Below are 18675 nucleotides of genomic sequence, written 5' to 3'. Positions count from 1 at the left end.
GTCCCCAAGAGGAGGGCTCCCCTGGTTCCTCTCCTTTGCTACTCCCTTTTCCTCCATTTCCCTGGTTCCCCATTCTTGGCCCCACTTCCCTCCCCTCCCCAGGAGCCCCCCTACTGGGTAGACTCACGGGGCCTTCGAGGGGGCCACTCTGGTCCAGCCTTTGTTGCTCCAACCGGGGCTGTGGAAACGAGAGGGAGAGGGAGCAAGGAAGGATGTGGGGGGGTACCATGGAGGGCTTGATGGGGGGTTGAGCACCCTAGGGGGACCTGGGTTACCTGGGAGGATTCTGCATCGGTGCAGACCCCATTGACTGCAACTGGCTCCCCTGAGGACAGCAGCCGGGCCTGGGTCCTGGGAGAGCAAGAGATGCCCTGTGACCTTTGGCCCTGTGGGCTCCCCCTCCCCAGCAACCCCCCTCCCCAAGTGTCCCAGCTCTTACCCAACCTGTGTGGCCTCCAGGGCTGTCTGGCCGTCCACGTAATCCCCGTGGGAAGGTGCCGCCTGGGAGACAGAGGCTGGAGGTTCTTTCTTTCTCCGCTCCTCCTCCTCCTGCTCCCGCTGCCGCCTCTGCAGCTCCTCCTTCTCCTCCAGCTACAAGAAAGCCAAGAGTTTAGGGGATGAGGACCCCCCGCCTAGGTGAGGACTGCCTAATCTGGTTGAGGACCCCCACACCTGGGAGAGGACTCTCCATCTGAGTGAGGACCCCCCCCCCCGCCCACCTGGGTGAGGACCCCCTGGGCCTGGTCCTCTTAAGGATCAAGGATTTTAGAGGGGCCAGGAGAAGCAGGGTCTTTATCTCTTGGAAGGGAGTGGAGACCCAAGAGGCCTCCAGACTCACAGTGGTGAGCTTCTCCAGGGCACAGAAGCGCTCCTCCCAGGAGGCCGCAGCCTTCTGGAAGGCCTCGTGCCTCTTGATGAGGCTCTCCACCTCGTCGACGGTGCGGCCCAGCTCAGCGCTCCGCACCAGGGGCTCCTGACTGCAGAGCCAGGCCTCGGCCACGCCGGCATCTCGGCCAAAGACCAGCACCTCCAGAACTGAGAGAGAGGAGGAGCCAGGGAGTCAGTGTGAGCAGAGGATGGGGCAGGGGGCGTCATGGGGCCTGCGGCTGGTCTCTGGCCCTGCCAGCTGTGCTTCTGGGACACTGCTTGGCCTCCTGCTGCCCATCTTGGCTATGAGAGGCCTCCGGGACGGGCCGTGACAGGGTGCCAGATAGGGGTCCCCTATTTACCGAGCTGAAGCCAGTCCATCTTCTCCTGCCACTTGTTGGACGTCTCCTGGCGCCTCGCCTGCAGCTGTGACAGCTTCTCTGAGATCTGGAGGCACAGACATGATTGAGAGGCGCTTTGAGAAGGTCCCCCTGTTGTGCCCAGACCATCCCTGCCCCAGCCCCTCCGGCTATGCTGGTTGGGATCTCATCTCCCACACCACCCGTCCACCAGCAGGACCCATCGTCCACTGAGGGGTAAGTAAGCGTGGGCTGATGGGGGGGTATATTGAGCCCTGATCTCTAGTGAGGCTGAGTGGGGGAGGGGAGGTGCTTCTCCCAGGGTGACACCCCCCCACCCCCCAGTCACCTCCTCGGAGGCATAGTGGTTCTTGGCCAGCAGCTCCTGGCCCAGGCGGATGCAGGAGGAAAATCGGTCGGCTCGGGCCTCGATCTCAGCCTTGATGCCCTGGTGGTGCTTGATCATCAGGTCGGCGGAGGACACGTCCCTAGGGAAGGTGGATCATCAGTGTCCCAGGCCCCCCGGAGCCATGGACACCCGGGCCCCAGTGCCCTAGTCCCTGAGCTCACCGGGGCCGCTCCTGAGTGTCCATCTGCAGATTGACCCCGTCCATCCAGAGCATGAGCTCCCGCACGGCCTGGAGGAAGCGGAACTTGTCCCCGGTGTCCAGAAGCAGCTGGCGGCGTCCGGCTGAGCTGGCTTGTAACTGGGCCCAGGCCTCGGCCACCGCCTGCATATGACGGCCGATCTCCTCCGCCTTCTCGCCTGCATAGGCTTTCTGCAGGCGCTGGCCATCGTCCTGCACCTGCTGCACCTGCCGGGTCCAGGGCAAGGGTCAGAGATGGAGGGGACCAGGGTGTGCTGCCTCCCCCTCCCCTCCGGCTTCTCCAAGCACTCACCTGGCCACTCAGCGCCTGGATGTCGTGCTCGTAGGCACAGTGCCCACGCCGCAGGGCCTCGGCCGAGTTCAGGTCCCGGCCAGCTCCGTCCGGCAGTTGTTGTTGCTTGTGCTGGATCCGTGCCAAGGCCTGCCGTGCCCCGTGGAGGAAGCGTTGGAGCTCATGGGCAGCGGCCAGGACCTGGCCCCGGGTGTCCAGTAGCTCCAGAAGGTCGGCCCAGGCCTCATTGAGGCTGTCCTTCCACTCGGCCACCGTAGCTCGGGCAGCATGGCCACCAGTGATCAGCCCATCAGCCAGGGCATTGGCGCCGTCCACCCGCTCCTGACCAATGGTGCTGGTGTCTCGGGAGAACTCTCGGAACTTGTCCCGCAACATCTGGTCCGCAAAAGACAAACCTTACTGGGCTGGCCCAGGGTGTGCCCCCAGATCCCAGGAGAAGGGCATAGGAGGTGTGGTCATGCCCCCAAGGTGTCTAGGAGTGCCACTAGGCCCCCAGCACTCACAGGCTCGGCCTGGGCTGCCAGGTCTCCCGGGTCTCTACCCCTGTGGCTGCAGCCTCATCACCAAGCTCACCGTGACGTGCTCATAGTCCTGGCCCAGCTCGTGGGAAGCTGCTACCACCTCCCGTTCCTGGATCCACTGTTCCAGGTCATCCAGGTCCCGGCGCAGCTGGCAGAGCCGTTGGTGCTCCAGCAGCCGGCCGCGCCGTTCTACAGCCAGTTCCTTCAGGCTGGCATACAGCTTCTCCACCTGGGCTTGGCGTATGGTCAGCCGGTCGCTACAGGGGAGGACAGGAAGGCCAGAGATGGAGGGTGGCCCGGGCCAGCAGGGCCAAGGCTCTCCTCTGTCTCCAGGCTCCTCCTTCCTCCACACCCATCTCCACATCCAGGCAGCACTGCCAAGGTCACCTGTGCCTCGTGTCTTCCCCAGATCAGGGCTTCACCTCCTTAGGAAACCCAACCCCTTGGGGGCTGGCTCCGCAGGGCAGAGCCAGGGTCTTCCCATATGGGTCCCCAGGTTGCAAGGAACTGGGGGGGGGGAGAGCCTGTGTGCCTCACCTCTCAGGGTGATGGCCATTGATCATGTCCTGGCTGTTGGCTGCCAACTGGTGGACGGTGTGTGCATAGTCCGCCAGGGCTTGTTCCAGGACCTGGTGCTTCTTGACCTCTGCCTGAGCGCTTAGCTCATCCTGGGGAAGAAAGGGGAGGCAGATGAGGGGCCGCGGAGCTGGGCTGGGGTGGGGTGGGGCTGAAGGTCTGGCTCCCTCTCACCTTAGCCTTCTCCTGGCCCATCATGTGTAGCTCCTGCTCGCCCATCCAGGCCTCGGCCTCCGCGGCATCACGGTAGAACTGCTGGGCCCTCAGCGCATCCCTGAGGCGAGCCCCACGCCGCTCCAGCTCCTGGCCCAGGCGCCCCCACAGATCCTGGAGCTCGGCCACCCGGGCCGCCAGCTCTGGCCCCGCCGCCGCCCCCAGAGCTTGCTGCCGCTCCCTCAGGTCTGCAATGCGGGGCTCATGGCCCTGGACCTCCTTCTGCAATGTCTGTGCGAGGGGGAATAATGTCCAGGCTCCGTCCTCCCCCTTCCCTGTGCAATGATCTCCCTCCACCCTCCAGGGTCCAGCCAGCTAGGCTGGGGCCCAGCCCTGAAGCCCCAGTGGAGAGCACTTGCCTGATTCTTCTTCATGAGGAGCTGGACACTGGGCAGGTCCTTGCCATGCTCGGTAGAGCTGGCCATCGGCAGCCGCTCAGTCACCCACAGCTGGGGAAAAAGGGGTAGCATTGTCAGGGGACAGCAAAGATGGGAGCAGAGACCCCCGGGTCCCGGGGGTGAGGGCAACGGAGCAGAAGCTGGTCCAGGGGTTGTCACAGGAGGCAGCCCCCCTCCCAAGGCCCAGCCTGAACCATGGCCGGTGCCAGAGAACGGTCATCTAGTGGCCTTGCCCCGGCCCGAGCCCCACAGAGACTCACGATCTCATCTTCCACGTCCCGATGGAACTGGTGCTGCTCGCGTGAGGCAAGCAGACGGCTGCAGCGCTCCTTCAGAGGCTTGGACAGGGCCCGAAACTTCTCCTCCACAGCTCTGGAGGTGCGTTCCACCTCCCCGGCCCCATGCTCCTCCTGGGCCAGCGCCTGGGCCTGAGCCTGGATGGCCTCCACCTCCTTCTCCCGGACAGCCATCTCTCGTTCCAGCATCTGCAGGGCCATGGCTGTGAGCCCAGCCTGGGTCCCCTCCCCGCCCCCTTCCCTGCCTGCCCACCAGTCCAGGTCTGCCCTGCCCCCCCTCAGCCTACCAGCCCGGGGTCTGCCGGCACACCTGCTGCTTTTTCAGGAGGATGTTGACACTGGTGAGGTCTTTCCCATAGTCATCTGAGTGCAGCTGGGCCTGCAGGGTGCCCAGCCAGCTCTCCAGGGCTGAGCAGCTCTGGGAGAAGAGCTCAGCCCGGTTGGCATCAAAGAGGCTGCGGGCCTTGGCCTGTGTGGTGGTCTCCAGTTCTTCCCAACGCTTATGGAGGGCCTCCAGCTTCTCCCAGACCAGGGGCTTCAGCTCAGGCTTCTCTGATGTCAGCACCTTCCCCTCCTGGGTGGGACAGAAGCTGAAGCTCAGCTCCCACCCTTGTGTTCATGGGGTGGGGGAGTGGAACCGAGGCCCAGAGAGAGAAGACCCTCAAGGAGAAAGTGGCAGAACTGGGACCCCTTCAAACTTCCCTGGCCTCAGGTCATGTGATCTTTCTCTGGGACCCCAGGAGAGCCATACCCAGGAAAGGCCATGTGACCATTTGGACACCATCCAGTCAAGGGACTTTAACCAAGGAGGTCTGGGTTGGCCTCAGCGTTGCTGATCCTCCTCTCTGCTGACCTATCCTTTGGGCTGATCTCAGCCTCCAAAGACCCCACCCCCTCCTGCTTCCCTGGACTCCCACAAGGCTCCCTGACTTTCCTGTAGGATGTAGCCACCCCCCCCCCCAATGCTGGTCTGGTCCCAGTGTTCCAGGTGTATCCACCTTAGACTGATGCCCTCTTGGTCTTTCAGATGCCCCCTTTACCCCTCAGAGAGAGCTCCCAGAGGGATGGGAGATGCGTGAAGGCAGAGCTCAGGAAGGTACAGCATGACCCCGGGCAGTCCTGACCTTCCCAACACCCTTGTTCCCAAGATGAATGAACAATAATTAAGCACTTGATGTCTATGAGGCCTATGCTGATGGAGCCCTGATCTGGCCTCAGACACTTCCTGGCTCTGTGTGAGATGGGGGCAATGAGGATCCTACCTCCTGGGGGACTGTGAACCCCAAAGGCGAATGCTAGCACCAAGGACAACGGAGCTGGCAGCATGGGCGCCCCCTCACCTGGTCAATCTTGTCCAGCCAGTCCTTGTTCGCCGCCAGCTCGGCCATGAACGCCTGGTGCTTCTGCCACTTGGTGTGCAAGTTCCGAGCCTCGTCATAGGACACGTCTTGGGCCGTCAGCATCTTCTCATCAATCCACAGTGTCAGCTGGACCAGGCAGGAAAGAGCCATTCAGAAGAGGGCAAGGGGTCCCATGGGGAAGGGAGGCAGGTGGAAGGGGTGGGGCCCAGCCAGGCCAGCAGCCAGATTCGGGGGGGCCAGGGGCCCACATTCCTTTGGGAGGAAAGCCTAAGTACAGATCAATAAATAAATACAAGAATGACAGACCACGAAGCTGGCAGGATGAGAAGGGCTGAGGGGGGAGGACTAGAATGGAGCCCTGAGGGGGGGCACCAGGGATGGAAGGAGGTCAGTGAGGAGGAAGAATGTGCCAAGCACTGGCACTGGGAGGACAGAGATGGTCTGTTGTGACCAGGAACTGGACAAGAGGAGGAAGAATTTGCTGGGAGATGGAGCAGAGAGGAGGGTGGCCTGGCTGGAGCTGGTCCTTGGGAGCCTGAAGGCCAGTTGGAAGGCTGCTCCTCAGACCAAGGAGATGGGAAGAACTGAGTGGATGGAGCGGGGCTAAGGCTGGAGACTGGGGACTCTCTCCAGAATGCCCCCCATAGCTGGGAGAAGAGTCCCAAGCATCAACTCGGCTGTGCCCAGTGGACCCACCTCATGGCACTCCTGTAAGAAGTGCTGGCGCTCTCGGTTGTCCCGGAGACGTCGGAGAAGCTGCTGGGCGGCCTCTTGGTTCTTGCTGTGCCTAGAATGACATGGCCACCCTGACCTCCTGGCCTGGCACTGGTGGTGAAATCTCCCTGGACTAGATACTCTCCATGGTGGGCTGCGGGTTCTGGCCTCAGGGCCCATTCCTGCTCCAGCTGCTCAGCCAGCCTTCGCCCCTTCTTGTTTTCTACCCCTATCCCCTCCCTTCCCCATTCTCCCTCTGTGCCTAGGCCCACTCACCTCTTTTCAATAGAGTCTGCCTTCTCCTTGATCTTCTCTGCATGAATATTGCCACCTGCCACTAGCTGGCGCCCTGCTTCCAGGAGCCCCCGGATCCGCTCCCCGTTGGCATCCATGGTGCTCATGAAATCCTCCAGCTTTTTGATGGCAGCATCGGCAGCTTGGAGGGTCCCTGGCATCTCCGTGTGAGACAGCACATATTCCTGGGGGAGAATGAGACCAGCAGCTGCCCACACCACCTGTAGCCTTGAAGGTCCAGGCAGGCGCACCTGGGAAACGAGCCACTCAAGGGCAGGAAGAGTGGGCGAGGGGTAGTAGCAGCCCCCTGTAAGGGGGGGGTGTCTTAAAAAGCAGCAGCTCCCAGTCCCTTATGAAGCTTCTCTACAGATGCTGGAAGGGACTGGGACTCTGAATCTTACCCTCCCCTCATTTTGCAGATGAGGAAACTGAGGCAGAGTGGTGAGGGGCCTTGCCAGGTCCCCCAATGGACCCACCAGCTTGGCAGCCTCTCGTTTCCTCCTCTGGTGGCTTTTCCCAACATTTCCTGCCCCTCCTCTTATGGCCTCCCTACTCCTCCCCCCCCATTTCTGGCCCAGGTTCCCCTTCTCTATTTCCCCTCCATGTTACACCTCCCCCACCTCCTCAGGCATCTCACCTGGCTACTGAGCACACCCTCAGCCTGCCGGGCATCCCGCAGAAACCCTTGCAGGCCATGGGCTTGGGCCAGTCGGGCCTGGCGGCTCTCCCACATGCGGCCCAGTTCTTCCCAGCCGGTCCCCAAGGCCTCCAGGCGCTGTCTCAGGAAGAGACACTGGGGATCGGCCTGGTCACGGGTCACCTCCTCGCCTACTGCTCGAAGACGGCTGTACTCGCCCTTGGCTCTCTCTACCTCGTCCCGCAGGCCAGCATGCTGGGCCAGAAGGGCCTCCGCCTCTGGGAGGGTGGCCGGCCCTTCTTCAGAGGCCACCGCTGTTTGAGTGCGGCCCAGCCAGGCCTGGAAGTCATCCAAGCTTCGAAGAAAGTCCTGCAGCCGCCGGGCTTCACCCAGTGACTCCTCCCTGCGCCGCATGGTGGCCCGCAGGCCCTCCCATCCCTCCTGGACTTCGCGCAGTCGGGCCTCAATGGCGGGGGCCTGCATGGGGTGGCTGGCAGCCAGGCCATGCGCCTCCTGGGCCAGGGCTCCAACTCGGGTGCCAATGGCTTCCAGGTCCCGCTCCGTGCCAGCTAGTTTGCGCTGGAGGGCCAGCACTCCCGCCAGGTCGTTGCCCAGGCCCTGGGTAGACTCGATCACTTTGGTCTTCTCCCTCATCCAGGCCTGGGTCTCTGTACACTCCAGGTGGTAGTTCTGGATGCTCAGGGCAGAGGTCAGGGCCGCCTTCTTGCCATCCGCGAGGGTCCGGAACTGCTGCCACCTTGGAGAGCGGGGCAGTTGTTGGTGAGCTGGACGCCAGTGCAGCCACAGGTCAGCCAGCCCGCCCTCTGCTCGTGGCGGCCCAACTCACCTATGGCTGAGCTGCTTCTGAGTGTCAAGGATGCTCTCCTTGCCCGGTGGCTCAGCCTCCAGCAGTTGCTGGGCAATGCTGTTGACTGCAGTGACCCGGGCGGCCAGGGCATTCATTTCTGGCTCCAGAGTCTCGAACCTGTCAGAAGCAAGACTGGAGGCTTGGACTCATCCACAGTGTAGTGTTTGGGGGGGGGGGGCTGTTGAGCTCTTGTCCCATTCTAAGGAACCAGGGTCTTAGGGGGCAGGAGCATCAGGCAGGGTGGCATGGGCCAGGGTCTGGGGGGGGCAGGTCCATTCAAGGGCCGAGAGAGGACTGCATCCTAGGGGAGGTTGCTGGGATGCAACAGTTCACGAGGGGCTCACCTCTGCTGCACCACCTCCAGGTCCTCCAGGCGCTCTGGCAAGGCAAGTCCGTTGAGCCACTGCTCCTTCTCATCCACCCAGAGCGCGCAGGCACTGGCCTCACTGAGCATGGTGTAGTGAGCCAGGGCAGCTTCCAGGGCCCGGGCTCGCTGGCCAGCTCGCTCTTGAAGCTCCTGGTAACGGCACTCCAGTGCGGGCAGCCGGCCCCGCACCTCAGGGGCATCGACCAGGGCGGCTGGCAAGGCCACGGCCTGTTCCCTTAGCGCATCCAGGGCTGCCCGGTGGCTCCGCATTTCCTCTTCCAGGGCCCGGTGCTGCTTGGCTAAGGCCTGGGTGGAGAACTCATCGTGGCCTAGCTCTGGGCTGGACACCAGGCGCAGGGCGTCCACCAGCCATGTCTCCATGTCTTGTGCCTCCGCTTGGAACTGGTAGAGGCTGGAGGCCTGGGCCAGATCCCGGGCACGGCCATCTGCCAGGGCCTCGAGGCGCTCCCACTGAGCCTGCAGCTCAGCCCCCCGTGCCGTAGCCTGCTTGGCTCCTGGATGGCCTTCTGCGACCAGCTGCCGGACCTGCTCCAGCGTGAGCTTCAGCGGTCCAAGGCGACCACTCATTTCATCTCGGAGTGCTGCGTGCTTACTGAGCAGCCGCAACACACCAGTGAGGTCACGGCCGGGCTCTGCTGAAGCCAGGAGGTGTTGCTGCTCTCGGATCCAGGCCTCCGCCTCTCCAACTTCCCAGAGAAAGCGCCAGAGGCGGCGCGACTCCTCCAGCCGGGCTCGCCGTGTGGCTGCCAGCTCACAGAGACCCTCATAGCTCTGCTGCAGGGCCTCCACACGTTGGGACACAAGCTGGGGGTCACACGGCTTATAGGCTGGAGAGAGAAGGTGGGGGAATAGAGGAGTTGCCCCAGCCTCTTCTCCCCCACCCTGGCCCTTCTCCCACTGCTGCCTGCTGCTCACCTGCCCCGGGGTCACTGAACCGAAGCGCCGAGGCGCTGACCGCCTTGACCCGCTCAGCCTGTACGGCGATGTCAGCTTCCACCAACTCGTGCATCTGGAGCAAATCTTCCACTTCAGCCAGATGCTTGCCCAGGTCTGGAGACTGCAGGCGGCCCTGCCAGAGAGACATGGGATGCAGGGGCTGGCACCCTACCTCATGGCCTGGCAACTCCCACTTCTTGCAGCTGGTGTTCCTCTGCCCCTGGGGCAGAGGGTACTTACCCTCATTTCCTCCATCCAATCCATGAGGTAGAAGAGGTCCTGGAAGACCTTCTGCAGCTCGAGGTTGAGGAGCAGCCGCTCTCGCCGGGCCGCCACCATCTGCCGCAGGAAGTCCCAGAGCCGGGCCACGTTGTGCTGACGTGCTGCAACCCGCTTGATGTCATGATAGCGTTCAGCGGCCAGCTCTGCAGCCACGGCATCCACGGCCTGCACGCGCCCACTGTAGGCCACAATGTCAGTCTCGATGGCCTCGTGCTTCCGCACCGCAGCTTCCACAGCTGCCAGCTCCAGGCCAAAGTTATCCTGCGAGAGAGAAGCGAGGACGGTCATCGGAGGGTGGCCCCCGGTGCCCTACTGTGGCTGGGGGCCTGGCCGCCTTCTCTCCTCAGCACTCTGGACCCCTTTCCGAACCCCACTGACCTGGGCCACAAGGCGCTGATTCTCACTCAGCCAGGTCTCCCGCATGGCGGCCTTGCGGTCAAAGCGAGCGGCCAGCTGCTCCAGCTTCTCCTGGCGGATCAGCTCTGTGCGCAGCGCCAGCTCCCGCTCATGCTCCGCCTTCTCCAGGCGCTCCCAAGCCTGCAAGGATCAGGGCAGGCTCAGCAGAAGGGATCCTGAGGGCTTCTGACAATGGGCTTGAGATGGGGAAGAGTATGCTGGCCATGGCCCGAGGAGCTGGACTGAGGGAGGGGGCCTGCTGGGCTGGGAAGGGCACACCAACCTTGTTGATGTCTGAGACGAGCCGGCCCTCGCGAGGAGCATACACCTTCTGGTTGTTGGCACGAAGTTTACTCTGGATGGTGAAGAGCAGAACTTCCAAGTTCCCTTTCTCGGTGAACCTGGGGGAAGGGAGAAGAGTGGTAGGATGCCAGGCCTTGACTCTGGCCCCCACCCAAGGAAAGACGCCTGGCCACGGGCAGCTTACTTGGGCGGCTTCTCCACGGTGCGATAAGAATTGAAGGACTGTAGCTGGTTCTGCACGCCACTCAGCGAGTTGGCGAGCTGCCGGTCATTGAGGGTCACAATAGTCTGCTCGATCCACTGGAGCAGCTCGGAGGCCAGAGACTCGTACTTCTCTACCAGCCGCTCGGCTTCCAAGGCATAGTCTAGCACCTGGGAAAGAAGGCCAGGCTGGTTGTAGTGTCCTCCAGGAGTCCCATCCCCACCAGGATTACCCTCTCCTGCCCCAGGAGCCCTACCTTGCCAATCCTCTTGCCCTCGACAGCCAGGGCCTTCATCTTGGAGAAGTAGTGGTAGTAGGTGGCCACGTAGGTAATGATGGACTTTTCATCAGGCTGGTCCACATTGACATCTGGGGAAGGAGACCATCCAGTCTAAGGCCTCAGGCCCAGCTCCAGAGAACAGGGGCACCCGCCTCCCCCCACCTCCTCGAATCCTGCCCACTGTCTTCCCCGCTCTCGGCCAACCTTCCAGGCAGGACTTCCGGGCAGTGTTTCAAAGGGCAAACTGGCAATTAAGCTATTCAGCCTGAAAGGTCATGGATGAGTTAACAGGTACCTTGGGCTGGCTGGCCAGTGCTGAGGAGAAATAAGGTGCCCACCCCCCTCAGGGAAGGAGCCCAGTGTCATGGGCTTGGGGGTCACCTGGCCTAGGAGAAGGCCAGAGACAGGGCTGTGGAGGGGTGGGGGCTCTCCTGGAGCCCACATCTAGGGTACAGAGAAGTCTCATGACCTGTCCAGGCAGTGAGGGGCAAGGCTACTGCCCAGCTCTGAATCAGGGCTAACCAATTGTGGCTCCCCCATGAGAAGACCTTAACGGGACCCAGGATGGTTAATAGCCCAACTCTTGAAGATGTGGGCAATGACAGAGAGTAGAAAAACCAAGTCAAGTGAACCTTGGGCCTGCCGTTATTTTGTGGCTAACAGACCACTCTGGTAGACCCCTGAACCTGTGGCACCCCCCCCACCCTGATCCCCCTTGTCATGGTGCATGTACTGTCTCCGGTGGCCTGGAGTAGATCCAAGACCTTGGACCTGGAGGAGAGCAGGAACAAGACCTACGAGGAGTCACCCCCACCTTCTGGATCAACCCCTCCCCCTCATTCCCCTACCTTCTGGGTCCAGCAGCTTGGTGAGGCCCAGCTCCTTCTCAGCCAGGTTGAAGACATTCTGTAGGTTGTAGTGGGCATTGCACTTTCTCAGAGACTCAAACTCCAAGAGGTCTGGCCTGGAGGAAGAGGAAACAAGGATCCAATGAGGCAGTGTCACTTTGACCAGCCCTCCTCCACACCGCTTCTGCCCTCTCTCTGGCCCTTCTGCCAGGTTTCTCCCCTCTCAACACCAGCCTGGCCCACCTCTCTACTCAGCTCTCCCCTCCTCACCGGTGTTTGTGCACGATGGCATTGAAGGCCAGCCCATCTCTCCAGCTGGTGGTGAAATTATGCACGTTGACATTGGGGTACCTGTGAGCAAGCACCAAAAAGAAGGAAGCCTTCAGCTGGCTGGGGTGCTCCACCACCCCGAGTCTGGGAGCTGGTGCCCCTGGCCGGGCACTGCCCCTCCTCACCCTGCAGTCTTCATCTGGCACCACAGCAGCAGGGCATCCTTGGCCGACTTTTTCTCTTTGTTGTCTTCCGTCTCTACGCTAATGTCCTGAATCTGAGGAACAAAAAGGGGTCTTCAGACCCTGCCTGGGGCAGGGTTGGGTTGGGGCTGGAGATTACACTACCTCAGTGAGTCTGCCTGAAGCATCTCCCCTCTGATCTCTGCCCTTGACCCTCTTATGGGCCCTGGGGCACAGCTCAGTAACTTCCCCTGGCCGAGAAGGCTCAGACTGAGGAAGGAAGGGCAGGCCAAAGAAGAACGGTAGGCCAGGCCAAAGGCTGGACACTCATGGCACAGGCCAGCTCTGGCATCACTGGGGCATATGCACATGGGAAGAGTTTGGGAAACCACCAAGGTTTGGGAGAAGGTAGAAGAGAGAGGGGGAGTCAGAGGCACAGAGATGTGATGGTACTCTGGGGTAGCTGGGCTTCCAAGGGACGGGGGTGGGGTTGGGGCTGGAGGGTACACTACCTCAGTGGGTCTGCCTGCAGTGTCTCTCCTCTGATCTCTGCCCCTCCACAGCTGGCAGAGGGGTCTATCTAAAGCACAGCTCTGGCCACATACCCCCCAGCTCAAGAAGCTCTCCTGGCTCCTGAGGATTTCACTACCATCTCTGCTAAGGAGTCTCCCCTCTGCTGACCCCAGCCTCTGCCAATCTCCCATCTCAGACTGGATGTCCAATAGACATCTTCCACTCAACACGTTCCTCCCCACTTCTCTATAACTCTCAAGGGCAATCACCTTGCTCCCAGACTGCAGGCTCCCCTTCCCCCCACTTCATATCCAGGCTGCCACAAGGCCCATGAAGTCATCCCTGTACCCCACCCTGGTGCAGACCCTCAACCCCTTGGGTCTGGACTCTGCATTGGTTGCTGGGGGGTCATTCCAATACATCAAGATTTTCCTATACCCCAGGCCTGGTCCTGTCCCCCCCTACTAAATAAACTCCAGGGGTCCCCTGAGACCCTCCTCACTTCCCCTCCCACCTTCCCTGTCTCCTTGCCCCTCACTCCCCAACCTTGCTCTTTGGTGTCCTTGGCTTCTTGGCTGTTCTGTGCCCAAGACCCTCCCTCCCTCTGCAGCCTGGCTCTGGCCTTTCTCCAGACTGGGGTCTCCCTCACTCCAGGCAAAGCGCACTATGCACTCTGGCACTCCTAGCCACCACAGTTGCTTAGGACCTGGCAGACTGCCTGGTTCTGATACCAGCTTCTCTTTGGTCCGGCCCTCCCCATGGTGGCTGAGGGGCCCAGCAGCTGTTCTTTCTCCATCACATGTGGTGCCTGGGCCCCAGGCTTGGAAGGCTCTCACAGGTTCCCGTTATTGGAGCTCCCCCTGACTACATCAAAATGCCTCAGATTGGAGCTGCATATTCTCAGGTGTGTGCCGCTTATTTCTTCCAAGATAAATGGAAGCTTCTTGGGAGCAGGGCTGTGTCTCTCACTGAAGTGGGGGTGAGGGTTAGCCCACACCAGGCAAGGCTGGGCAGAGCGAGGAGGAGACACAGGCCCAGTTAGCTAAGTAAGCTCAGAGGGAAGTCAAGGTGGTGGGGGTGAGGCAAAGAGGGCCAGGTATGAGGGTGTGGTGGGTGGAGAACAGAGAGAGGGCTCTTGGGTGTGAGGGCAAGGAAGCAGGGGAGTGTTGGCTGCTCTAAGAGGGATGAGGCAGGAAAGGAGGCACGGCCCTGCCTGAGAGGATGTGGGCTTTGGCCTCGGGACCATGGGGAGCCACTGGAGGTTGCTGAGTGGGGTCTCAGAGCCGGGAAAGACTCCAAGAGAAATATGAAGAGGCAAATAGACTAGTCCAGGTGAGGGGGCAGATGGCCTGAGGCATGTGGTGGCCTGGACAGGCTAGGTCACAGGCCTGAGTGAGGAGGGGTCTGGTGGTGCCATCAATAGGGCCTGGGCCAGGGGAATGGGAGGGCTGAGCTTGGGCCCGCCTGGGCCTGACCATCAGTGGTCTCAGCCCAGCTACCTGGAAGCGCAGGATGATGGTCCAGACCAAGCCGAGGGTCAGACGGTGGTTGCCATCCACTATGTCGTGGGAACCCATGTTCTCCAGATGCACTTTTTGCTCCTTCAGGAACTGCAAGGCTTTGTCCACGTTCTCCAGGCAGTGGATGCGCATGCGGCCTTTGGTGGGCTTTGGCTGGTAGGTCAGGAAGGCCAGGGATGGAGGATGAGGGCCGTATGGTGGGTCTGGCTCCCCAACACCCCCCAGGTGGTCACTTACACCCCCTCTTGCCCTGCAGAGGGAATGCTGGGGACAGGGACAGTCACCCAAGGTAGCTCGGGGTGGATTAAGATTCTGCAAGGATTAACCGGTTTAGGGCTGCATGCTTCAATGGGGCCACCCTCACCACCGGTGCCTCTCCAAGGCTGCCCCAGGCCTCCAAAGCCTCGCTTACCAGTGTTTCTCCAGAAAGGACTTCCAACAACCTCAGCAGATTGCGCCCATCACGCAGATCGCTGTACAGGTCTCCCACGCGGCATGTGACCCTGGCCAGGTGGGAGTTCACCCACTTGGTGAAGGTTTTCTTCTGCACAGCCTCTCGTTCATCTGTAAGGCACCAAGGTGGGTTTACTGCGGCTCCTCCCACCCTCCTCCCCTGGGTGATGCCAGTCAGCAGGAAGACTGGAGATTTGCCCGACCCCAGCGTGAGCCGGTCTCTGTTAAAGTGGGTACAAGAAAGCGGCAAGCAGAGCCAGGGCCCAGGCCACACCCTCCCCTCCTCTGGGGTGGCCTCAGCCCCCGTTATCCTCAGGACCAGAAGGAAGCCTGGGCCAGCAGTCAAGCCCAGTGGATGGACCACCTGGGCTCCGTTTTTCCTGACCACCCGACTCAGACTTGCGCTCAGGGCTGGACAGTGGTCCAGCTTGACCATGGTTAGTCAAGGGGTGACCGGGGCAGAGCTCAAATTTGAACTCAGGACTCAACTCTGAATTTATTCCTGTTCTCCATCCAACTCTTTGATCCATGTCTCTCTGGGTCTATATTATGCCCCTGTCCCATAGAAGAGAAGCTTCCTAAGGAGCTTGGCATGGTGCCTCAATGGTGGTTCTTTCTTCTGGAAGACCAGGACATCAGGGGATGCCATGACAAGCCCATGAATTGGATTTAAGTCCCCAGCCTCACTTTCTCCTCAGAACAACTGGAGATGGTCCTGGATGCGAGGCAATCAGGGTAAAGTGACTTGCTCGAGGTCACCCAACTAGTCAGTGGCAAGTGTCTAAGGTCAAATTTGAGCTCCCATCCTCCTGACTCCAAGGCCAGTGTTCCATCCACTGCACCATATACAACAGGTGCTTAATGAATGTTTGTCGACTTGATCTCATAAATAACAATAATTGAAGGGGTGAGAAATGAAGAGAGATTACAGCAACTTGGTGGGGAGCAGTAATTTAAGGGGAGACCAAGAGAAATTTAATAACAGTCTGTAAATGTGTGATGGGGTGGTACGATACTGTGGGAAAAGCTTTGCCCTTGGTGTCAGTGGAGACCCAGGTTCAAATCTCCTCAGACAGTTTTCAGAGCTGTGGTATCTTGGGCAAGTCATTCATCTTCCCTAGTCTCAGTTTCCTTATCTGTAAAACAAGGATAATCACACCTTTCATCCCAAATCCCCAGGGTGGTAGTAAAGCTCAGATGAGATAATCCAGGGGAAGCCTCTGGCAAAGCTAAAGCACCCACTAAGTGAGCTATTGGGATGACTCCTGGAGGCCCTGGAGCCAAGGGCTGCCCCCAAATTATAAGAGGCAGTCTGTCATTAGGGAGGTTGTCAGACAGAGTCCCCAGAGAAGCTGGAACCTTGTTTTCTTCCAAGGATGTTCACAGAGGAGCCCCTATGAGCTGGGGGGGGCAATCAAGAGCTTTCTCTGGCCCCAGAGCACGTCCATCCTCGGCAAGCTGGGGACACTGGGGTGGCCTGGGGCCATGGGTTTGGGGGGTTTCCTCTCTACTGGGTCAGGAGCTAGAACATCCAAGGAAAGTGCCCTGCTGGGAGGGCATACACGGAAAGAATGGGCAAGGATGAGGCCTTGGAGGCTCCTGGAATTACAAGGAGTTCCTCCCTGTCTTAAAGAGCCTGGGGAAAGTAAAGGTAGGGTCAAGGGTCATCCTCTGACCAGCCATTCTCCAAGGTCTGAAGAATGTGGCCCCAGGATCTCAGACATTGCCTCGGGGCATCTGAACCTGGGGTTCTGGGGCTGATGACCCCTCAGAGGAGAGACCCTAACCCCAATCTGACTAAGCTCCCCCCTCCCCCCATTTTTCCTTGTTGAGTCTGGGCTGGGCTGTTCTGAGTCAATCTTGCCTGGCAGGGTGGGAGCCAAAGGAGGTTAGGAAGGAGAGGGAAAAGCTGCACAATCAGATGCCCTGGGAAGGAGGAGGGGCAGAGGCAAAGCCCAGTTTCACCAGTCAATCTCCGTAACTGGGTGCCTTCCCACAGACACACCCAGAACTCCAACAAGTTCCCATATGTCAGACAGCACCCAAGGCTCAGAGAGAGCCCCCACCCCGGACAGGTGCCTTGGCCCCCGAAGGAGGACGTGGACATGGATACATGGACACACACACACACACGTGCCACCTCCACTCAGGCCAGAAGCTTGCCCCGCTGCCCTCTCTCCATTGGCCCCTCATCTGGTCCTCTCAGTGCTCACTGTCACTGAACCGATCTACTGTCCCTCCTTGCACAGTGCACACAGCAGGTGCTTCATAAAGGCTCCTCCTGGCCTCCCTTCCCCAATTCCCCGCCTTCTCCCACCTTCCCTTTGATCCAGCCCAGCACCACTCGGTGCCCCCCAAGCCTTTTCACACTCACACACACGCTGTCACACACATGCTCACTCACACTCACGGAGTGTCACACACACTCTCACTCCCAGACACACACCCACATTGTCACACAAGCTCCCATTTACACACTCCCAGACATTCTCACACTCACATACACAGGCACAGGCACAGACACAGACTCACTCCCCCCCCCCCCAATGACAGGCCCTCCTGCCCAGGGGACCCTCACCTTGAAGCTGTTTGAACCGTCCTTCTAGCACACTGGCATACTGGGCAGGGTTAATGAAGGCAGCAGGGGAGAGTAGGGGGCTCCCCGGGCGGCGCACCCCCTCCACAGCCTCCTCAGGCAGCTCCCCTGGCCCATGGAGGCCGTTTCCCAGGAGCCCATTCCCATTCATGCTGTCGGCTGCTCCCTACAGAGTCGAGGGCCCAGAGTCCATTCTCCCCTGGCAGGGGGTGCCTGGGTTCACCTTCTTCCCACTGGGCCTGGAGCCCCTGGGATTGTGGATGCAGGGGAGGCCGGGCTGAGGACTTGGGGGACGTGTGAGCTGCTGGCGGGCCAGGCAGAAGGGGGCACACCTGGCTGAGCTGGCTGGCAGGCAGGGGCAGAGCCAGGAGGCTCCAGACAAACAGGTTGGACAGCGGCGGGGGAGGGGAGGGGGCGGAGCTAAGGACTGGGGCAGGGCCAGGCCCTGCGGGGGAGGAGGGATTTCGGAGCACCCCGACAGTGCTTCTCCTGGGGAGAGTCTGAGGGGACTCAAAAGAAAGAGTGAGAATGGGGCCTGAAACCCCACTTTCCTCTGGGTGGCCCCTGGGGGTCCCTTTCCCCAATCACTTGGGAGCTCTGCTCCTATGGCTTCCACAGTGGAGGAGGGAGGGAGTGAACCCCCAAACACTCCCAGCTTCCGTGGGAGGAGTATCTCCTCCCCTGGCTTGGGTGGTTTGGGGAAGGAACAGATGGAGGGGAACCCCCCATGCATGTACACACACACACACACACACACACACACACACACACACACACACACACCCCTGGGGGAGGGGGGAGCTACTGCTCCACCCACCTCTGACTCCCTTGGCAGAGCCCTGCCCTGGCCTTGGGCCCTCACACTTTGGGCGACTCCCCAGCAGACAGAGGGCAAAGGAGCCTGGGACAGTCAGATTCTCCTTCTTCCCACATCTGGGGCCTCCAGGTCTGGCTCCTGCATATGGTGGGGTAACCAAAGCCTCCCCCATCCATCCTGTCCTCTGCCAGACCTTTCTTTTTGCACTGGTCAGACATTTAGAGGTCTCCTTGAGGACATAAGCAGGGGGCCAGGGTCTGGAGTGGACACAAGGACACCCCCATCAAGTCCCACGGTCCAATCCTTGAACTTGACCTCTGACCCTTTGACTTACCCAGGGAGGCCTGGGAAACTGGGCAAGTGGGATGGGGGTATGGGGGTTGGGGTCTGCCAGTCAGAGTTGTCATGACAACTTAGACCAAGAACGCACCAAGGCCCGTCTGACAGGTCTGGTGGTTGTGGGGGCGCTCTGGGGGGGCCAGGGACAGGACAGTCTGTGCACCTCACCCAGCTGGGGAAGAGAATAGAAGAAAGGCAGAAGCAGCTGGCAGCCACATGACCAGGGGACAGGTGGAGGGGCAGGCTGGGAGGAGGGATAATAGAGCAGGTGGGCAGTGCGAAGATGTGAAGGGAGAAACAATAGGGGAAAGGGGGAGACCTGACTGAGGGGGCTGGGCAGGAGGAA

General features: G+C 60.6%; 1 protein-coding gene across 3 annotated transcripts in view; it reads right to left on the bottom strand.

The window, feature by feature from the left end:
- Nucleotides 1-18675, bottom strand: part of SPTBN2 (spectrin beta, non-erythrocytic 2) — a 35641-nt gene that overhangs the window by 3005 nt on the left and 13961 nt on the right. For 2 of the 3 annotated variants that reach the window (XM_074230969.1, XM_074230970.1), the window contains exons 3-33: nucleotides 14537-14688; nucleotides 14104-14277; nucleotides 12095-12186; nucleotides 11910-11990; nucleotides 11640-11755; nucleotides 10768-10880; nucleotides 10494-10681; nucleotides 10290-10407; nucleotides 9989-10147; nucleotides 9569-9871; nucleotides 9308-9461; nucleotides 8349-9219; nucleotides 7984-8121; nucleotides 7137-7893; nucleotides 6482-6684; nucleotides 6188-6278; nucleotides 5471-5617; nucleotides 4441-4704; nucleotides 4095-4319; nucleotides 3796-3885; nucleotides 3398-3667; nucleotides 3185-3315; nucleotides 2700-2904; nucleotides 2127-2501; nucleotides 1797-2041; nucleotides 1576-1714; nucleotides 1230-1314; nucleotides 839-1035; nucleotides 440-591; nucleotides 276-351; nucleotides 128-178 (exon numbers count right to left, since the gene is read on the bottom strand). In XM_074230969.1, the coding sequence (XP_074087070.1) occupies nucleotides 128-178; nucleotides 276-351; nucleotides 440-591; nucleotides 839-1035; nucleotides 1230-1314; nucleotides 1576-1714; nucleotides 1797-2041; nucleotides 2127-2501; nucleotides 2700-2904; nucleotides 3185-3315; nucleotides 3398-3667; nucleotides 3796-3885; nucleotides 4095-4319; nucleotides 4441-4704; nucleotides 5471-5617; nucleotides 6188-6278; nucleotides 6482-6684; nucleotides 7137-7893; nucleotides 7984-8121; nucleotides 8349-9219; nucleotides 9308-9461; nucleotides 9569-9871; nucleotides 9989-10147; nucleotides 10290-10407; nucleotides 10494-10681; nucleotides 10768-10880; nucleotides 11640-11755; nucleotides 11910-11990; nucleotides 12095-12186; nucleotides 14104-14277; nucleotides 14537-14688 (6362 nt within the window). Of the gene's footprint in view, nucleotides 1-127; nucleotides 179-275; nucleotides 352-439; nucleotides 592-838; nucleotides 1036-1229; nucleotides 1315-1575; nucleotides 1715-1796; nucleotides 2042-2126; nucleotides 2502-2699; nucleotides 2905-3184; nucleotides 3316-3397; nucleotides 3668-3795; nucleotides 3886-4094; nucleotides 4320-4440; nucleotides 4705-5470; nucleotides 5618-6187; nucleotides 6279-6481; nucleotides 6685-7136; nucleotides 7894-7983; nucleotides 8122-8348; nucleotides 9220-9307; nucleotides 9462-9568; nucleotides 9872-9988; nucleotides 10148-10289; nucleotides 10408-10493; nucleotides 10682-10767; nucleotides 10881-11639; nucleotides 11756-11909; nucleotides 11991-12094; nucleotides 12187-14103; nucleotides 14278-14536; nucleotides 14689-17155; nucleotides 17540-18675 lie in introns of those variants that run through there. The other variant, XM_074230968.1, reaches the window with a different exon arrangement.

The sequence above is a fragment of the Macrotis lagotis genome, chromosome 3 (genome assembly GCF_037893015.1).
Source record: "Macrotis lagotis isolate mMagLag1 chromosome 3, bilby.v1.9.chrom.fasta, whole genome shotgun sequence".
NCBI lineage: Eukaryota > Metazoa > Chordata > Mammalia > Peramelemorphia > Peramelidae > Macrotis > Macrotis lagotis.
Note: the sequence above shows the minus strand (reverse complement) of the source record. Positions and strands in the feature narration are given on the sequence as shown.